The following is a 20,474-nucleotide window of genomic DNA, read 5'->3' as shown; positions in this document are numbered from 1 at the left end:
CACTTTTTAATTAAGTAATCATGCGTTAACCTAGTATGTCCGAGTCTGAGGCGCGTTATTATTTCTGGGTTTATGCTGGGTTTCACTTGTTTTAATTTTGAATTCGACACATTCCAGTTATTTGTCCACGCACTTAAGACTGATTTTTTTATATAAGCTTTTATATCCGTTAATATCGATGTGTTTAAACGTCACTCACTATCCTTGCCTTTTATTCCTATATGGGATGGGATTCAGATGAAATTTATCTCATTATGATTGATATAAGCCTGAAGAAGGACCGTTTTAATTTTTTTTAAAGCGGGTTTTTTGGATACAGTTGTCGGATGCTTTGTATGGCACTAAGTGAGTCTGTTAAGATACTATATTTGCAGTTTGTTGTCAGATTGATTAGTTCTATGGCGCGATAGAGAGCATATACAGTTCAGCTGTATAGATAGTACTAACACTAGATAGTTTGAATTTAAGGACCTTCTCTGGAGTTACTACAGACGCTTCCACACCTTCGGATGCTTTTGAACCATCAGTGTATATCTGGGTATGATTTTTATAACGACTAAGGATTTTTATAAAATGAGAAATAATTAAATCATGATTAGTGGAGTTTTTGTCAAATGACGTAAGTTCAAAGTTATATGATGGTATGTGGTGAATCCAAGGTGGATTATGGTCATATGTGTATGGAAGACATTCAAGTATCACAATATCAAACAGATGCACATGGTCTTTTATTCTTTTATAGAAAGGTTTAACAGAACGGTGATTTGCATTGAGGTTTGGGAAATTATCAGTAAAAGTATTTCTATAGACAGGATTTTTTGCATTATTCTTAATTTTTGTTGCATACGTTAGACTAAGATAAGCTCTTCTATCATTTAACGACAATTCATTTGCTTCGCAAAGTAAACTTTCAATCGGTGTTGTACAACAGGCTCCCAGACATATTCTGAGTGTTGTTTTGTGAATAGTGTCGAGCTTTTTAAGTACTGATTTCGATGCTGAGTCGTAAGCTATAGCTGTGTAGTCTAGCTGTGATCGTATAATAGTTCTGTATATAATTAACAACGTACTCATGTCTGAACCCCAATTCTTGTGTGCTAGAATTTTTAGTAAATTTAATCTTCTGTAACATTTACATGTTAGATTATTGATATGTTCTTTCCAATTCAACTTTCTGTCAAAAGCTCCTAGCAATTTTAGCGAATCTTTTTGTTGTAGTGATTGGTTGTATATATATAATGAGATTGGTGTACTGACTTTGTTTTTAGAAAATACTATATATTTAGTTTTAGTTGTTGAAAAGATAAATCCAGTTTCCTCTGACCATTTTTTAATATCTAATAAGAAACTCTGTGCAAGTTGTGAGAGGTTGTTTAAGTTTTTGCTTTGACCAAATATTACGAGATCGCCAGCATATAAGCGGTCTTTAAGTGGAAGTTTTAAATTTTGTAGAAGATCATTTATGGCGATTATAAATAGCGTAGGACTTATAACAGATGCCTGAGGAATTCCATTTTCTAATTTCACTTTTGACGATAAGTTACCATTTCCTATATTTTGCATATACCTTTTATATAAGAAGTTTTTTATAAATGCAAGGCAGTGTCCTTTAATTTCTAAATCGTATAGTAATCTGATGATACGGTGGCGCCAAGCTGTATCAAAGGCTCTTTTAATATCGAAGAATATTCCAATACATTTTTAATTAAGGGAGTTGATCTATTTTGTCGGAAACTACTTTGTTCTGGAATAATAATATTTCGATCTTCAAGTGTCTAGAGGAGACGACGGTTGACAATTTTTTCTAACAGTTTGCATGCAGTACATGTTAGTGCAATTGGTCTATAAGACTCAGGATCTGTTTTGGGACATTTTGGTTTTTCTAAAGATTCTTAGAAATACATTAGCTTTTTCATTGTCAATCTGTGACCAATTTTTACCAAGTTTTCCTATTGGAGGAATTAATAGTGTCGGTGTTTTGAATTTTTTAGTTGCTCTCCATATAGAGTGGTCATCTGGAAAGAAATTGTTAACATAGCAATTAAAGTTATTATTATAAGCTTGATTTTGTACTGAAGTTAGCTGGTGTGTTAGTCTATTTAGCTGTGTCTTATCGAGTGAATTTCGAGACCTTTTGTACACGCTCTCATTTTTTTGGTTAGAATTTCTTTATAATATAATGACACGTTGTTGTCTTCAGGATTACCGTTTTTATAGAAGTAGATTCCCAAGCAGCATTTTAAATACAGCTCTAAGCTTTTGTACTGCCAATTTCAGCTCATCAAATTCTTTTATTCGGTGATGTAACATATAACGTGTAACATATTCTAGTGAATGATATTTTCGATGAATTTTCTGGTGAATGATGAAGTCCGAACTTAGGTCAAAACCAGACTAGGTAGGATTAGGTAAACCTTTAAATATTGAAAATCTAAATTTAGAACTATAATTGACCACATATTTATACACTCAATTTTCATGACTACACTTGATTTTCCCGTGAACGGATTAAGGAATTCCACTTTTTTTTTTGTTATTCTAGATTTTTTCAATGGTATTTCCAATGTTAAGCAAAGGTTTACACAAACTTCTCTTTTGGACTTATACTGGATGGTAGAAAGAAAATGCTTTTCTTATGTTAAGTTTGTGACACTCTGTAGAGAGGACACAAGGGTGGGTATACATAGAGTCTCAAAAAATGGACGATTTTATTCTTTAACATGTGTTTTAACTAATTAATACTAAATTAACAATAAAAATAACAACAGTTAACAAAACTTTAAGAACTGAAAGAAACATAACGTAAAGTAATATCACGTATATCTCCCTCTACTTCTAATAGTAGTTGTGGTCGACGTTTTACGAATTTCGAGAGTTATTCGTCGACTAGGTGAGCGGTATGCACAGTCAGTGCACCATAAGAGAGAGACGAGATTGTTTAATGGAGGCTCTGTGATGTTTTGGGGTTTAATTTCCTTGACAAAAAGAATGGATTTGGTGTCTTTCGGTAGAGGTCCTTTAAACAGTTTCTTTTGTATCTTATATAGGAAATAATTTCATATTAATGCATGATAACGCAAGGCCTGAAATATCGCGTGGCGCTACTTACTACTTAAGTGACGTAAATACTCAGACATTTAACTGGCCCACTTACAGTCCAGACATGAATCCTATTGAATACTTATGGAATATTATTTAAAACTTCGTCAGCCTCTTCCTGCTTCCATGGAAAATATATAAACTATGGTTATTGATATCTAAAGCTCTATAGAACAAAATAAAATAGCATACTTATTATCCAGCCTGCCTAGGTGAGGTGAAGCTGTTATTAGAATTAGAGCATGAAACACACGATATTAGTTTATGTTTATATTTCTTTCTGTTTTTAAAGTTTTGCTAACTGCTGTAATTTTTTATTGTTTCACATTTTAACACACGTTAATAAATAAAACCGTCTATTTCTTTTGTTTTTAAAGATTTCAGGCAAATTAAAAAACAAAATGTTCACAACACGATTTTGATGTATACTCACCCTTGTACCTTGTTCTCCATACAGGAGGTCTCAAACGTAACATAAGAAAAACAATTCTTTTTTCCACTCATTATAAGCCCAAAAGAGAAGTTTTAGTAAACTTATGCTTAACGGTGTAAATACCAAAGAAAAAATATAAAATAATGAAAAAAAATTAGCGGGATCCGTTAACGAGAAAATCAACTATCAACATAAGCATAATTTTTGGTGGTGCAAAACTTTTCCGGTTAAGTTAGGTTCTTACGTTAGTATATAAGTTTGTAGTCAATTATAGGCGAGCGGTTTACTTATCGCTATAAGAAAAGCATAAACCGGCTGTTTTTTGCATTTCTACAACACCGAACCTTTGTTATTCGATTTTATATATTTTTTCAAATTCAAATGTATTTTTTTATGTTTCGATTTTTTTTCTAAAAAAAAAACTGCTAAATTGGTTTTGCAATTTTATAAAAGGGTTTATAATTTTTAAACCTTTAAGTACAATTAAACATATTTTGATAAGGATAAATGGATTCTATTTGCTCAAATTATGGAACAAAATATTTGGAATATGCATTTCGATCAATCTATCGCTGTATTCGATAATAGGCGTGTACGGTTGCGGCAATACAGGCGAGCGGCACTTAGAAATCTTTGTCTAAATTTAAAACGTTGTTTTTAGCAAGATAGAAGCCACTTATCCTTTTCAAATATTCTAATATACGTGAAGGTTTAAAGATTATAGAGCTTTTTGTAGAAATGTAATTGATTTAGTAGTTCTTTAGAAAAAGATCCCAAAATTACTAATTAAGGCATTTTTTCAAATAAAAAAATAGCAAATAACTCGAAACGAAAGCATTTTTCGAAAAAATATCAAGAGAGAAAAAGTATTTATCGGTAAGATAGTTTCGATAAGATAGTTTCTATTAACATCTTTATCAACGTCTGGCTATGCCTTGCAATTTTTAGAAGGCTCCAGATTAAAGCAAAAATCTGAATTTGTTTCGAAACTATCTTACCGATTTTTCTATCAGATGTCGCTATTGCGTCCATAACGAAGCCATTTTATTGTTGCTTCCTAACAAGACAGAGAAGATTATTTTTCACGTTGAGAACGGCTATGAATAACTGTTCTGATGAGACTTATTAAGTCGAAATACGTATCAACAGATACATAGACGCTTTGGACGTGAAATCAAATCTTTTCTGTCTTTTTCATTTTTTTTTTTCATTTTAAAAGGTATTTACTTCAAATCGATACATTGGTCAATTGTTTTATTGTTGTTATTTGTTATTAACCCTTTCAGTCACACACCTAGAAAGAGGCATCCAAAAATTATAAAATTTGGTAGATATGCTTGAGAGAGGTAACTAAAACAATACGTAACAAAAAAATACTTCCCCTTCATCCGTTCTTTTGTTACGACTTGTACCTCACAAGGTACACATTGCCTTTAAGGATGTTACAAAAAAAAAACAACAAAATCAACTAATTAGCATTTAGTTTATTCTAATACTAGAAATAAATTTATTATTATCATCTAACAAAATACAAAAAAAGAATAGTTGTTTAGAAAATTGCTTAAAAGCTTATCTATTATGAAAATCGGCAAAACAATTCCTGCCATTCATAATACATAAATGAACTTGACATTTTTTGCAAAACATGTGGAGCCTACCTTTACATCCCTCCAACTTGCACCTAGAATTTTCTTTCTGGTCATCATAGATTGGTACATGATTATAACCATCATATCTAAATTCCATATAAGGTGGTTTTTCGGGTAGCTTCCTTTTCAATGATTGTGGAGAAGGTTGTTCTGCTGAATGTCTACCTCTCTTAGGTGGATCTTTGTGAAGAAGTAAATACTCAGCTACTGACTGTCTGAATTCCATAAGATCCAAAATATCTTTCTTTGGAACATGGAGGGCTTCGACTTTAGATCTATATTCCAGCCATGAATTTACCAGTGCTAAATCTATAGCATGGGAAATCATTCTTATTGTTCACTTTCGTGATCTTACATGGGAGCGAGAAATACTTTGTTAAAAGTCAACTTTGTCTAATCCTCCCATATTTGTGTTGTAGTGCTGTATAGCCTCAGGTCTTGGAACTTCAATATATTGTTTAGTTGCTTTATCCCATCTTTTACAGTAATCTTGTGTCCCTATACCTACATAATTTGATGCTACAGTGACCGATTTGTTATCAAACCATTTCGTTATCACTATACCATCCATGCTAACAGAAACAGCACTAGTTCCTCGGCCACGTTGTTTCAAGATTTTATCACTAGGAAGCAGTTGTTAAAAAAAAACGATTTAGTCTTATGGTGCCCACCGAATATATAGATTTGGAGTTTAAATACTGAAAGAGGTGATACGTACTGAAGTAATTGTGAAAGTATAAGAAATGACCTTTTTCTGCAATTATGTCAGATAAATGCATTACAATGCCTGCTGATGCACCAAAATGGGTATATATGGGCTTCGATTCTGTAGTGGACCCTTGATATATTATAAAGTCATATACAAGACCACTTTGGCCAGCTAAAACATAAATCTTTATTCCGCATTTTTTGGGCTTATTCTGGATGTATTGTTTTATATTTATGTTACCCTTGAACGGTACTATTTGTTCGTCCACACATAAATTTCTTTCTAGAAACAGTTCTAGGCATCTTTTTCTGATACTATCGTATAGGGAACGTAACTTCCACAGTCTATCTGTATTATTTTCTGGTAGGTTATTTATATCCACGAGATAAATATTTTGCCTTTTGGAAGTTTGGAAAATCTATTATATGGCATGTTATCTTTTACCAGTGGAATTCCAACATGTAAGGACCTTCTTCTCATTGCACCGTCTCCTTTCAAAGGTTGGCTATCCAAATGGCTTTTGTAGTTTTGGAAACTGCTGCGCGAAAGATCTCTGCGGATGAGCGGTCAAACCATCTCCTTAGGTCTTTCAGCCACGAGTTCTGGCGTCTTCCTACTGATCTTTTGCCCTGTACTTTTCCTTCCAGTATAACTTGAAGTAATTCATATCTTTCGCCTCTCAACACATGACCCAAGTATTGCATTTTCCTCTCTTTGATTATTCTTAGTAATTCTTTTTGTTTACACATGCGACGAAGTACCTCAACATTAGTAACTCTTTGTACCCATGGAATCCTCAAGAGTCGTCTGTATATATACATCTCAAAGGCATCTATTTTTTTTTATATTTCAGAGTCCATTGTCCAACTTTCACAGCCATACAGTAAGACAGAAAAAACGTAACATCTGATCATTCGGATTCTAAGCTGTAGACTAAGGTCTGATCTTGTAAAAAATGTTTTCATGCTCATGAATGTTTTCCTTGCTTGTTCGATTCTTGAAAGGATTTCTTTTTTTTTGGATTACACTGACTATTGATATTTGTTCCCAAATATTTTATGGAATTTACCTGTTCTATTATTTGACCCTTGGCATACTCCTGTACGTTTATTGGTGTCTTTGAAAATACTAAAGTTTTAGTTTTGGAAACGTTTAGATGTAAACCGAACATTTCGCTGTGGTGAACTACCGCATTTATTATATTTTGTAGTTCCTGTGCGTTACTTGCTATTAAGACGGTATCATCAGCATATCTGATGTTGTCTATGCTGATTCCGTTAATCTTAATTCCGCCTTGGACCTCGTCTAATGCTTCTCTGAATATAGACTCCGAATACAAATTAAAGAGTAGTGGTGATAAGACGCAACCCTGTCTCACTCCTTGTCGGATTTGTATGTCTTCGGATGTTGTGTGCTCTATTTCAATTGTTACCGTTTGGTGCCAGTATAGTTCTGAGATAATTCGCAAGTCTTGTTCGTCAACTCCAGTTGTTCTCAGAATTTCGATCATCTTTTGATGGTTAACGCAGTCAAATGCTTTTCGATAGTCAATAAAACATGCATATACATCTACATTCATATCTCTGCATCGTTGCGTTAACATATTTAAAGCAAAAAGAGCCTCTCGTGTTCCCAATCCGTTTCGAAATCCGAATTGAGTGTCACTCATCTGGAACTCACACTTCTTGTAAATTCGTGTATGGATAATTCTGAGAAAAGTTTTAAGGACATGAGACATCAAGCTTAATATTCGATAATCATCGCATTGTGAGGAATTCGATTTTTTTGGTAATGCTACGAATGTTGATTTTAGCCAGTCTGTTGGTATTTTACCTGTGTCATATATCTTATTGAATAGTGCTGTTATTAAATCTAGGCTTTTACTTTCGTTATCTGCAATTAGTTTAAGTATTTCGACATTGATATTGTCTGGACCGGTGGCTTTTCCATCTTTCTGAGATTTTACTGCGTGAATCACTTCTTCTTTGGTTATTTCTGTAAGGACCAATACATTATATCTCAAGGATATTGTACATTTCCCATTATTACGTGTATCCCTATACATTTTTTTTATTTCATTATTGGTCGTTGGTGAAAATTTTGCTATATGCTTGTGCACGGAATGATGATTTGTCATTTCAGCCATTACTGAGAAGATATCATCAGATATATACTTATTGAAAAAATCAATTGGTGCTGGTAAATCAACAACTTGCTCTGGAATGGGATCATAACATTGTACCTTTCTGGTCTCGAGCTGTACATCCTTCATCCATTTTATTTGCTTTTTCTCATTAAACTCATGGTTTTTAAAAAAGCACTTTAATAGTTGTTGCTGGATTCATTTGATTTACTTCATCTTCTGTAACTTCTTGGTCGTTGTTTGAATCTTGCTCCAAATCATCCTCTAAATCTTGAGAATTAGTTTCTTCTTCATCTGAGCGGGCACTTTCATTCAAAAATTGAACTATTTCATCATTAGTTTTCATTTGAGTATCATCCTCCCATCCATCATCTTCATCGTCAAGATCCAGAATATCTGAGTCATCGTCATTTTCAAGATAATATAACTCCTCATGTGTAAGTGATTTTTTACTATATTTAGCCATATCTGAAAATAAATATTTCATGAAAGAACATGTTTTACACGAAAATATGTAGTATTCGTTTTGTCACAAAAACATCCTTAAAAGCAGTTTGTACCTCATAAGGTACATTGTAATTGAGGTGCCCAAATTACTACTTTGTATCATCTACATTTTTAAAACTAATACATAGTATAATAAATTACAGTGTTTACTTACCTATCAAACATAATATATCCGCGTTTATTCCTGAAAATAAACAGCAAAAACAACATACACAGACTGTCCTAACGTATTGCAAATGTCACTCAAACAAACTAATTTAAAATCAGGTTATAACTGTCAAGCCAAAACAAAATCTCGCGCAGAATGCAGGTGTCTACTAATTAGACATGATATTTAACCTGCAAAATATTTTCTTTGATATAAGTCAATTCCCATTGATGTTTGAAATCATACATAATAAATGTATCTCTTGAGGTACAGTGTGACTGAAAGGGTTAACAATTTCTGGCCAACTTGGAAAAATAAAAAAAGTACATTTGAACTTAAAAAAATATATACAATCGAAAAAAAGGGTCCGCTAAAAATGAAAAAAAAAAAGTCGGTATATTCTGTTTTTAAGCACATTTTTATTGGTAAACTGCTCGCCTATTATAGCTCACTTTTCTGCTTATGACTTCCCTTTATAACTTAATGTATATTAGTTTCATAATATCAAATAATTAATTAAATGAAAATATTTTTATTTATTTATTTTATTTAATTAATTAACATATTAGTACCTTTCGGTATTGGGCTATTTACAGTATAATTTATACAGGACTTATTTAATTTTAATAACCATATTTTCCTCATAAATTTATTCTTTTCAATAATTGTCTACTTTGGACCAGTTATCTGATCTCGTTCCATTGCAGCCCTCTTTTTCTGATTCTTGTCTGAATTGATCATGCTATCTCATTCTTGGACATCGTAATTTGTTTTTATCTTCTACTTTGACTTCATATAAGTACTTTTTTTGTTATTATTGTTCTCAAGCTATTTTCTTTTGGCATTTTAAGGCAATTACTATTTTTATTGAAAACAAGCCACAATTAAAGTTTAAAATAAGTTTATTTTTGACGTTTCGATTTCCACTTCCGAAATCGTTCTTAAAATACAAAACATTAATAAATTAAACAAATTTTGTTTTTTGTCACTTGGTGAAAAATTCTTCTAATAATTTAATTTTATTTAATTCATTCATATTAACAATTCAGACATAATTATGCATTTTAAAGTAGACGATTTTAAAATGGTATTGCCAATATTGTTGAGTTGCGTTCCTGGGACGACTTTATTGTAAGATAGTTCATTTGATTACATGAAATCAACTTTAACTTGAGAATACCCATCAGAAAAATCATAGGATGTGATTCGTCTTTAAAAAGACAAAAACATGCAATTATGACAGTACAATTCTCCTGTTATCCATAGGAAATCATGAGGGAAAAAACTTCATGGCCTCATGGATCAGAGTTTCTCAACACATTCCTGAATGATGTAAACGATAAAGAAGAGACAATAACATTTAGCATGGAAAAATAATACGATAACATACCACCTTTCCTGAATGTTTTAATCTCTAAGAAAAATACTGGATAAGTGTATAGAAAACCAGCACACACTAGCAGATATCTAAATTATAAATTAAATCTCATCAATATTAAAAAAGGAATCATTACATTCTTATACGATAGAGCCAAAATTACTTCTGCTTACGAAAATTCGTTCTTAGAAGAGAAAAATTTGTGAAAAGTTTAAAGATATTAATAACATACTTAGACAAACTCGAGACTATATAAAAAACTTATAGAACAAAAATATTACAAGAAGAACAAAAATGAGAATATAAACACCATAACAAAAAACTTTATAATAAATGTGCCACAAAACGGGATATAATAAATAAGTTAGATATAAAGAAACGCATGAATAATAATTTGATATAATCAGTTATATAGAAGGAAAAAAGTAACGTGGTACGGGCATGTCAGAAGAGTATACTCAGGACGCTGAATAAACAAAATAACAAAATGAAGTTCTGCAAGAAGAAGAAATAGATGCAGAAAGAAAACAGAAAAAAGGCTATTTAGAGATGAACTAGACGGGACAATGGAAAGAAAAAAAGCACAAGGTAGAAACTGGAGGACTACATAGTGCTAGAGAGAACGGTTAAGGCAATAAATACAGTAAAAACTGTTGAAATCTTTAGTAATAGTAGTAAAAACTTACTCTTAGAACTTCAGAAAAGAGCTTCAGGTATTATCACTAAATTTTGCTTACTTAGATATCTTCTTTTCTTATCATATTCCCTATGCTCTATAAGAATGTAAGAACTTAGGTATAGGATCGCAGCCAATGGAGAAAGTTCTTCTTCTTCTTCTTCTTCCATCTTGTATGTATTCTTTGAAGCCTGTTTCTTCTTCAATATTAGCCTCCTACAATGTTTAAATTATCGCACCATCTTTTTCTTAGTAGGATCTTCCAGATCTGAAGTCTGAATACCAGATCTGATAAAGTTGTTAGTTTATTGATTTTGTTGATTAGGACTTTTGTGGTAAGCTTAAGTGCGGTGTTCAATAGATTTATACCTCTATAATTGCTGGGGTCTTTTTTATCTCCTTTCTGGAACATTGGTATCATTATGCTGTTTCTCCATGCGTCTGGTATCTTGCAGTGCAATATTAGTTTTTGTATAAGTCTTGTCATCTCTAGGGTTATACTTTCTCCTCAGTGTTTTCGAAGCTCGTTGGTTATTCCATCTGGTCCTGGTGACTTTTGAGTGAATTTATGGCTATCTCTACTTCCTGAAAACTGATTTCTATTTCGTGTCTTAATTCAGGTACGTTATTGTAATGATTATTATTTTCTTTTCCTTTAAACAGTTCCGTCAGCTATATTTCTCATTCGTTGGAATAGAGAAAGCAAGCTAGTAATATTGAGAGATACACCACGCCCTGACAAGGGCTCAAGGAATGATGATTCATTTCATGTAATTTTCAAAACGACACATAAAAAAATATGGTACATAATATCAAACTATTTGACTCCTGAGAAATACAGGAAAATAATAAATAAGGAAATACTTCCCTAAAATTATACGTAGTAAAATTGGAAGAAGAAATTTGTGGTGGACAGATGGATTATAAACACGATTTGGGAAGATAGAAGTATTGTTTGTGGTAAATGTTTTGACACAATGAATAAAAAAATACAAAAAGCGTACAAAGAAGGAGAAAGCTGGACATGTGCAGAATATTCTGGGCAGAAAATCTTAGAAAGTAGTTAGGTTGCAGATTATTAGAATTCTTTAGAAGTACGGCTGATTAAGTTAAGATAGCGATGTTGATTTCCAAGCTCCGATACCAGATAGAGCTCTAAGAATGCTAATGTTGAATAATATTATTTTTACTACAAAAGAGAGTTACAAAATAAAAAAATACTGATAAAATAGATATTAGAGAATTTTAGGTCGATTTTAAAAAGCATCAACCAACGATATTTAAACTAATACTTAACTAGAAATGATACGAAACTTTGCCTTTTAGCACATAAAGAGTTAGAGAAAGGCATTGATTCCATTGTTGTTTTCCTTTGTGATTTAAAAACAGCTCTAACGTTAAAAATATCAGGCGTCAATATTAAATTAGTACTGGCTTTACCTAAAGATGAACTTCGTCATATAAAATGGGCTAAGGAAGTATATTCTCTGGAAGAAGCAAATTATTTGTAAGTATGTTTTTGTTTTGTATTGTTTTTCACCTATCAATTTTATCAATACATTTACATTTAAAAATTAGATTTGGTGACCGATATTATATATATATATATATATATATATATATATATATATATATATATATATTGATACGATTAGGGTTTATAGAAAATAATTTATAAGTTATATACTACATAATATTAGATATAAAAAAGTATTTGATTATTTTAAGAAGTTATATACTAGAGAATTTAATAAAAATATATTTATGTGAGGGCATTTTTAATAAATTAGCATATAATAATTGTAAAAAGTTGTATTTTAGTAATTAATGTTGTAAATAGATTTAAGTGAGCCATGTGCTTAGGCAACCAACTATACAGTGGATTGACAGATAGAAATTAATCATAATACGAATATAAGTGGGGTTATAATAATAATGTTGGTTTGAGGTGTTTAATTTATATATATTTGATGATTTAAATGTTTATTCTGATCTGAAAAGCCTAAATGTAAACAAAATTATTAATAGAAAAGAATGGAATTCTCTGGATCAGCGGAGATGACCATTGTTTACAGTCGAACATTCTCGATATAATGATTATGGCGGTGGATCGAACAGATATTTTTTCGAGAACATCTATATAGAAGTTAATAGAACGATTGGAACATGATCTCTTACCAGATGGTTCTGGAATAAAAAAAAAGGATATAAATACCCGTGATTTGGATTCAAGAAGGCAGTTATGGAAGTTTTTAGTCAGAAGTCAGGCCAGTTTAATATGAAAGTTAGTAGAGTGAAGTAAATTGTTCAGAATTTTCAAGACAGTCAGTGAATCAGTTACAAATAGTCAAATTGTTTAATATAGTGAGTTAAATGAAGATTAAAATTATGCATATAATTTAATGCACATTTATAATTATACACAAATAATTATTGAAGATTAAAAAAAGTATATTGGAAGAAATTAAATTATATTATGGTTGGAGATTAGTATAAATCAACTTATAATAATTGGATATTGGTATATTGAAAAGAAGAATAAATATAAATGCTGTTTGCTGGTTTGGTTGGTGGTGTATAAATGCTGGTGAAGAAAACTATATCTTAAATTGGTAGAAGCTGATAATTGGAAAAAGAAATTTCACAAAAACAAGGATAACCGAAGTACGAAGACATTCAGTGGTGATTAGAATCTATATAGTGGAAAACAGTTCATTTAGGCATTCAGTGAAAGAAAGGTACAAAATTTTGTTAATATAATTTAGTTAATGTCATAACAATTTCAATTTTGAAGATAGTTTGTTTAAATTTTACATTGTCTATAGAATTTAATTAGTTTTATAAGAGTATCAATTTAAAGATAGTTTATTTTAAATTTACATTGGCTAGGTTAGATATATATGTGTGTTCCATAATAGTTATAATAAAGATAATTTAAAAAAGTACTTACAAACTAATTCTTTGAGAACCGCGATAAAAACCCTATATATTATATTATTAAAAATACTCATTGCTCATCATTCAAACAAAAAACACATCATAACAATTTGGCACCCAACGCGGTGGCTCTCTATTTAAAAGAATTAGTTTGGGAAGATAAGTGCTCTCATATAATTAAATTAATTATCAGTAGAAAGGAAAAATTATAGATTTTATTTTTAATTATATTTGAACAAGTAAAGTCTCAAAATGTCTCAAGGAAAGAAAGGTACAAGAAGCAAAAAGAATGAAGAAGATGTGGAAGTAGAAACACAACCTATACAAGAGGAGAGTTTAGTTCAAGTTCCACAAGATACTGCAGAAATGAATCCAGAAAGAGAGGAAAATGTCAATATGGCAGCTTTGATGTCATTAATGATGCAGATGAACAAGACAATGGAAGAGAATACGAAAAAAATGGAAGAGAATACGAAAAAAATGGAAGAGAATTCAAAAGAAGTCAAAGAAGACATAAAAAAAAATAGAACAGAAAATGGAAGAGAATACGAAAAAAATGGAAGAGAATTCAAAAGAAGTCAAAGAGGACATGAAAAAAATGGAACAGAAATTGGAAGAGAATTATAGAAAATTAGAAAAGAAAATAGAAGATAATAATAATAAAATTGTAAAGCAAATAGAAAAACAAATGGATAAAAAACTTCAAACTGCAGAGAAAAAAGTAGCAAATGAAATAAAAAGTATACGGAATGACTACAAGAAAAGGATAGAAAATGAGAGGACAGAAGTAAAGAGGATTATTCAAGATAATAAAATAGATATAGAACAGAAAATAGAGTTGGAGAAATGTAACTTAGAAGTAAAAATTAATGAAGACAGGAAAAACACAGAAGAAAAATTAGACGATATACAACAAAATATCCAAATAAATAGTAATCAAATAAGAAATGTGGAACAGAGAATAGATGATATTTCACAAATGAGAGACATAGGGAGACCTTACTTAAATTTAACAAATGAGACTGGGATTAAATTCTCTGGTAATATAAAAAATTTGCATCCTAGAGTATACATAAATAGTTTAAAACATAAATTAAGATTTGTGAATAATATTAATGATATTAAAGATTATATTAGAATGACATTAAATGACAATGCAGCAACTTGGTTTGCTAGTATTGAGAATGATTTAGATAATTTTCAAACATTTGAAAATAATTTTTTAAATTATTATTGGGGTGAATTAGAGCAAGCCAAGTTTAGAGAAATTCTATATTTTGGAAAGTATAATCACAATTTAAAATCAAATATGGTAGATTATGCATTAAAACTGATAACAGTTGCAAAATATTTAGAACCACCACTTAGAGAGGATGAAACAGTCTTAAATGTATCTAGACATTTTGATGCTGATGTTGTCCAAACAGTAACTGTACAAAATATTCAAACAATAGATAGTTTTATTAATTTTATTCAAAGAATACAAAGAGGCAATATGACAAGTAATAATAACAACAGAAAAAACAATAATAACTTTCAATATAATAAAAATGATATTCAACAATATAGACAATCATATAACATTAATACTAGGTATGGTAATAATTTACAAAATTTTAATAATAATAACAGTAATCCAAATAGACAGAACTTTAATAATAATACTAGTTATAATAGACAAAATTTTAATAATAATACTAATTATAATAGACAACATTTTAATGACAGTACTAATAATAATAGACAAGATTTTAATAATAGAAGAAATACAGAGCGACCTAACTATAACAGACAGGTAAATTGTGTTCGAAGGAATAGAAGCTGCGAATACAGGGAACAAAATAGTACAAGGCAGGAAAATGTGAGTAGAAGTCATAGTAGGGAAAGACATAGGACATCAGATCCAAGTGGTCAGATACAATCTGACAATTCTAATAATCAAAATTTTGTGCAGTAAACTTTCTGAATTACAAGTTAGGCCATTGCTATTATGAAAAACCTTCTGAATTTATTTCTTTAGATGAAGAGAAAATTATTGAATCTATTAATTTAATTTATATAAATGCTTTGGCCAAAAATAAAATGATTAAAATTATGATAGATACTGGTTCAGAAAGTACATTAGTCTCGGAGAATTTTATTTTTAATACATTAAAACTATCAGATATAATAAAGATTCCAAAAATTAAAATTATTGGTGCAAATAATAAGAAGTTGGGTGAAATTGATAAACTAGCCAATTTTAAAATTAATATTCTTAATAAAGAAATTAATATGCAAGGATTTATTGTCAAGGATTTATGTGTTGATATATTAATGGGAAATGATGAATTGGAAAAGAAGAAAGTAAAGATAGATTTTGAAAAAAAAATGGTAACTTTGGAAGGGCAAATAATTAAATTTGTGCAGAAAGATGAGGTGGAAGAAGGAATAAGAGTTGATAGGATATTATTAAAAGAAAATAATGATGTTTATGAAGAAGAAATGTATTTTGATGATAGGGAAATGTCCCAAAAGAATGTAAAGAATAATGGTAGTGAATATTTAAGGAATGGAAATTTTAAGCAGATGGATGCCTACGAGGCGGAGTGCGTAAAATTGGAAGCAAGGAATAATGAGTACATATTGAAGAATAATGTGATTTGTAAAGAAGAAGATATGATGAAAGTTTTAAATTGCCCTGAAGAATATAAATCAATAGTCATTTCCATATTGCAGCAACACAAGGGACTTGTCAATAAAGAAAATAGAATTGCACAAAATTATATCCATAGTATAAAAGTTAAAGAAGAAAAAGATTTTAAAACAAAATCATACCCAATACCATATAAATACAGAGAAGAAGTAAACAAAACAATTAATAATATGTTAGAAGATGGGATCATTGAGAAGGCAGACACACGTTTTATTAACCCCATAGTAGTAGTACGAAAAAGATCAGGTGAAATCAGGTTATGTTTGGATGCAAGGAATATTAACAAGATTACTGAAAAGCAATTTGAAGCACCAATGAGTATAGATGGAATACTAGGAAGAATTACAGGAATGTCATTTTTCACTAAAATCGATTTACAGCATAGTTTTTGGTTAATACCTCTAGAACGAAAAAGTAGACAGTATACAGGATTTCAGATAGATGGAATAGTATATCAATTCAAAGTAGTACCATTTGGACTTCAATCATCTTGCAGTGCTCTATGTAGATGTCTTCATGATATTTTGGATCAATATGAACATTTTGTAATTCACTACATTGATGATATATTAATTTTTTCTAAAACGGCTGAAGATCATGAGAAACACCTAAAAATTATAATAAATAGATTAGACAAAGTTGGACTAAAAATAAATCAAGAAAAATGTACATTTTTTCAAAAAGAAGTCATATATCTAGGTTATAAACTTAACACTAAGGGAATCGAAATGGATCCAGAACGGACACAAGTCATTCAGGAATATAAAATACCACACAATTTAAGAACTTTAAGAGGATTTATTGGAATAATTAATTATTATAAAAGGATGATACCAGATCTAAGTATAAAAGAAATTCCATTACTTGAACTACTGAGAAAAGGTGTAAAATGGAGATGGGATCAGAGAAGAGAACTAGCATTCCAAGAAATTAAAAACATTTTTCTGTCAAATTTGGAAATATACTATCCTGACTACACACAGCCATTCATATTAAGAACAGATGCATCAATAGAGAGATTATCAGGGGTATTATTACAAATACATGATGGGGTCGAATACCCAATACAATTCATTTCAAGAATTACAAAGCCACATGAAAAGGGTTACTCAGTTTCAGAATTAGAACTAGCAAGTATAATACACTGTGTCACAAAATTAAGATTTTATTTGTTGGGTAATGAATTTACAATAGAAACAGATCACCAAGCTTTAACATCTATATTAAATAACAAATATGGAAACAGTAGAATACATCGGTGGAGTCTAATACTTAATGAATACTGCTTTGAAATCAAATACATTTCTGGAAAATCCAATATAGTGGCAGATGCTTTATCAAGGTTAGAAAATACACCACAAAAAGGGCAGCGAACAATAAAAATTGGATTAAATCAATTAGTAGAAAGTACTGGATTATATTCTAAAGAAGAAATTATAAGAGATCAGATCAATTTGAGTGAAAAACAAAAAGTCCTTAGGAAAGATGGGGTATATTATAAAATAATAAATGGCATAGAAGTATATGTAATAACTAGAACTTTAGCAAAGAAAATATTGAAAAATTTACATAACAATTATATGCATATTGGTTCAAGAAAGCTATGGATGCTATTTAGGGACAATTATTTTGCAAAGAATGACATAAGTATAGCAAAGGAAATTACTACCCAATGCCCAATATGTCAACTAAACAAAGAAAAGAATTTCAAAAACCAGAACACATATAAATCTAATGTTGTATATGAAAAACTAAATACAGTTTCCATGGATTTTATTTCAAATTTAGTTCTCAGTCCAACAGGAAAAAAGCATATACTAGTGATAGTTGATTTATATACAAAATTTATTAAACTATATCCCTGCTCCAGAACAAATGTTAAAACATTAAAATTATATATTAATCAATTTTTCGAAGAAATAGGACCATTTAGAAATTGCATAATAGATAATGCTACATATTTTAACAACCAAAAATTTCGGACATTTTGTGAGAAAAAGGGAATCAACATTCATTTTACAAGTATCAGACATCCTCAGGCAAATCCTGCAGAAAGATATATTAAAGAAGTTATAAAATATTTAAGGATACTGTGCCAAAACCAACATGAAACTTGGCAGCAACATATACCACAAGTAGAATATTTTTTGAATAATACACATAATTTGAATACAGAGGAAGTACCAGAATATTTAATGTTTGGCCATATAGGAAACAGAAAGTGGATTAGTGAATATAATCAGGATATGTTAGAACAAGTAATGCAGAAAGTGAATAACCGAATTAGGAGGAAAGCTGAAAAATATATCAGAAGACAAAATCGAAATATAAAAAAACCAATCACATTTCAAAAAGGAGACCAAGTGTTAATTCGTTCACTTAGAAAAAGTAATGTTAAAGAAAACCGTTGTAAGAAATTACAACCAATGTTTGAAGGTCCATATACAATTGAAAATCAGAATGGACTAAATAGTTATGTGTTAATAGATGCAGAGAACAGACTAAGAGGCATATTTCATATCAACGACATTTTTCAATATCATGAAGAGATTGAATAATATTTTCTATACCTTTAACACAAATATAATAACACTAATAACTTACTGATATATCCATTTTATTCAATAGACTTGATTTGTTAAATGGTAGATGGTAGAATTCATTATTTTGAATCAATTTGACATCATACTTGTTGAATTTTGTATATATGGAAATTAATTTGTACCCTAAAAATCATAATTTGGGGTTAGACACAAAATTGATACTATAATTGGTATAAAAATGTCTTTCTAATATAATAAAGTAAAAAAAAACTTACCAATTTATATTGATGAAAGTTATTTTGAATGGAAATAATTCCTAGATTTTGTCTATAAACAAACAGAACACCATATCGATTATATTTTAATTAAGGTTATATTTTATTCTCTGATATCGCATCCATTGCTCCATTTGACATGACAGTTTGACCATAGAATAGCCGAACTGTGCTCCGTTGTTCTCTGTTTTGACATAGACAGCGAACAGGGATGTATTTAACACATTTTAAATAAAAAAAATTGATTTATTAAATTTAATAAGGTATGAGAAAATTAATATTTAAAAAAATAATAAGTAAATTATTTATTTTAAATATTATTTTGGGGTATTGATACGATTAGGGTTTATAGAAAATAATTTATAAGTTATATACTACATAATATTAGATATAAAAAAGTATTTTATTATTTTAAGAAGTTATATACTAGAGAATTTAATAAAAATATATTTATGTGAGGGCATTTTTAATAAATTAGCATATAATAATTGTAAAAAGTTGTATTTTAGTAATTAATGTTGTAAATAGATTTAAGTGAGCCATGTGCTTAGGCAACCAACTATACAGTGGATTGACAGATAGAAATTAATCATAATACGAATATAAGTGGGGTTATAATAATAATGTTGGTTTGAGGTGTTTAATTTATATATATTTGATGATTTAAATGTTTATTCTGATCTGAAAAGCCTAAATGTAAACAAAATTATTAATAGAAAAGAATGGAATTCTCTGGATCAGCGGAGATGACCATTGTTTACAGTCGAACATTCTCGATATAATGATTATGGCGGTGGATCGAACAGATATTTTTTCGAGAACATCTATATAGAAGTTAATAGAACGATTGGAACATGATCTCTTACCAGATGGTTCTGGAATAAAAAAAAAGGATATAAATACCCGTGATTTGGATTCAAGAAGGCAGTTATGGAAGTTTTTAGTCAGAAGTCAGGCCAGTTTAATATGAAAGTTAGTAGAGTGAAGTAAATTGTTCAGAATTTTCAAGACAGTCAGTGAATCAGTTACAAATAGTCAAATTGTTTAATATAGTGAGTTAAATGAAGATTAAAATTATGCATATAATTTAATGCACATTTATAATTATACACAAATAATTATTGAAGATTAAAAAAAGTATATTGGAAGAAATTAAATTATATTATGGTTGGAGATTAGTATAAATCAACTTATAATAATTGGATATTGGTATATTGAAAAGAAGAATAAATATAAATGCTGTTTGCTGGTTTGGTTGGTGGTGTATAAATGCTGGTGAAGA

The 20,474-nt window shown here is 29.9% G+C and overlaps 1 protein-coding gene across 3 annotated transcripts in view; it reads left to right on the top strand.

The window, feature by feature from the left end:
- The window catches only part of LOC140443647 (uncharacterized), a 124,771-nt gene that overhangs the window by 36,046 nt on the left and 68,251 nt on the right, over positions 1 to 20,474 (top strand). For all 3 annotated transcript variants that reach the window (XM_072535013.1, XM_072535011.1, XM_072535012.1), the window contains exon 8: positions 12,069 to 12,249. In XM_072535013.1, the coding sequence (XP_072391114.1) occupies positions 12,069 to 12,249 (181 nt within the window). The remainder of the gene's footprint in view (positions 1 to 12,068; positions 12,250 to 20,474) is intronic.

The sequence above is a fragment of the Diabrotica undecimpunctata genome, chromosome 6 (assembly GCF_040954645.1).
Source record: "Diabrotica undecimpunctata isolate CICGRU chromosome 6, icDiaUnde3, whole genome shotgun sequence".
NCBI lineage: Eukaryota > Metazoa > Arthropoda > Insecta > Coleoptera > Chrysomelidae > Diabrotica > Diabrotica undecimpunctata.
This window is presented reverse-complemented; position numbering and strand designations above follow the sequence as displayed.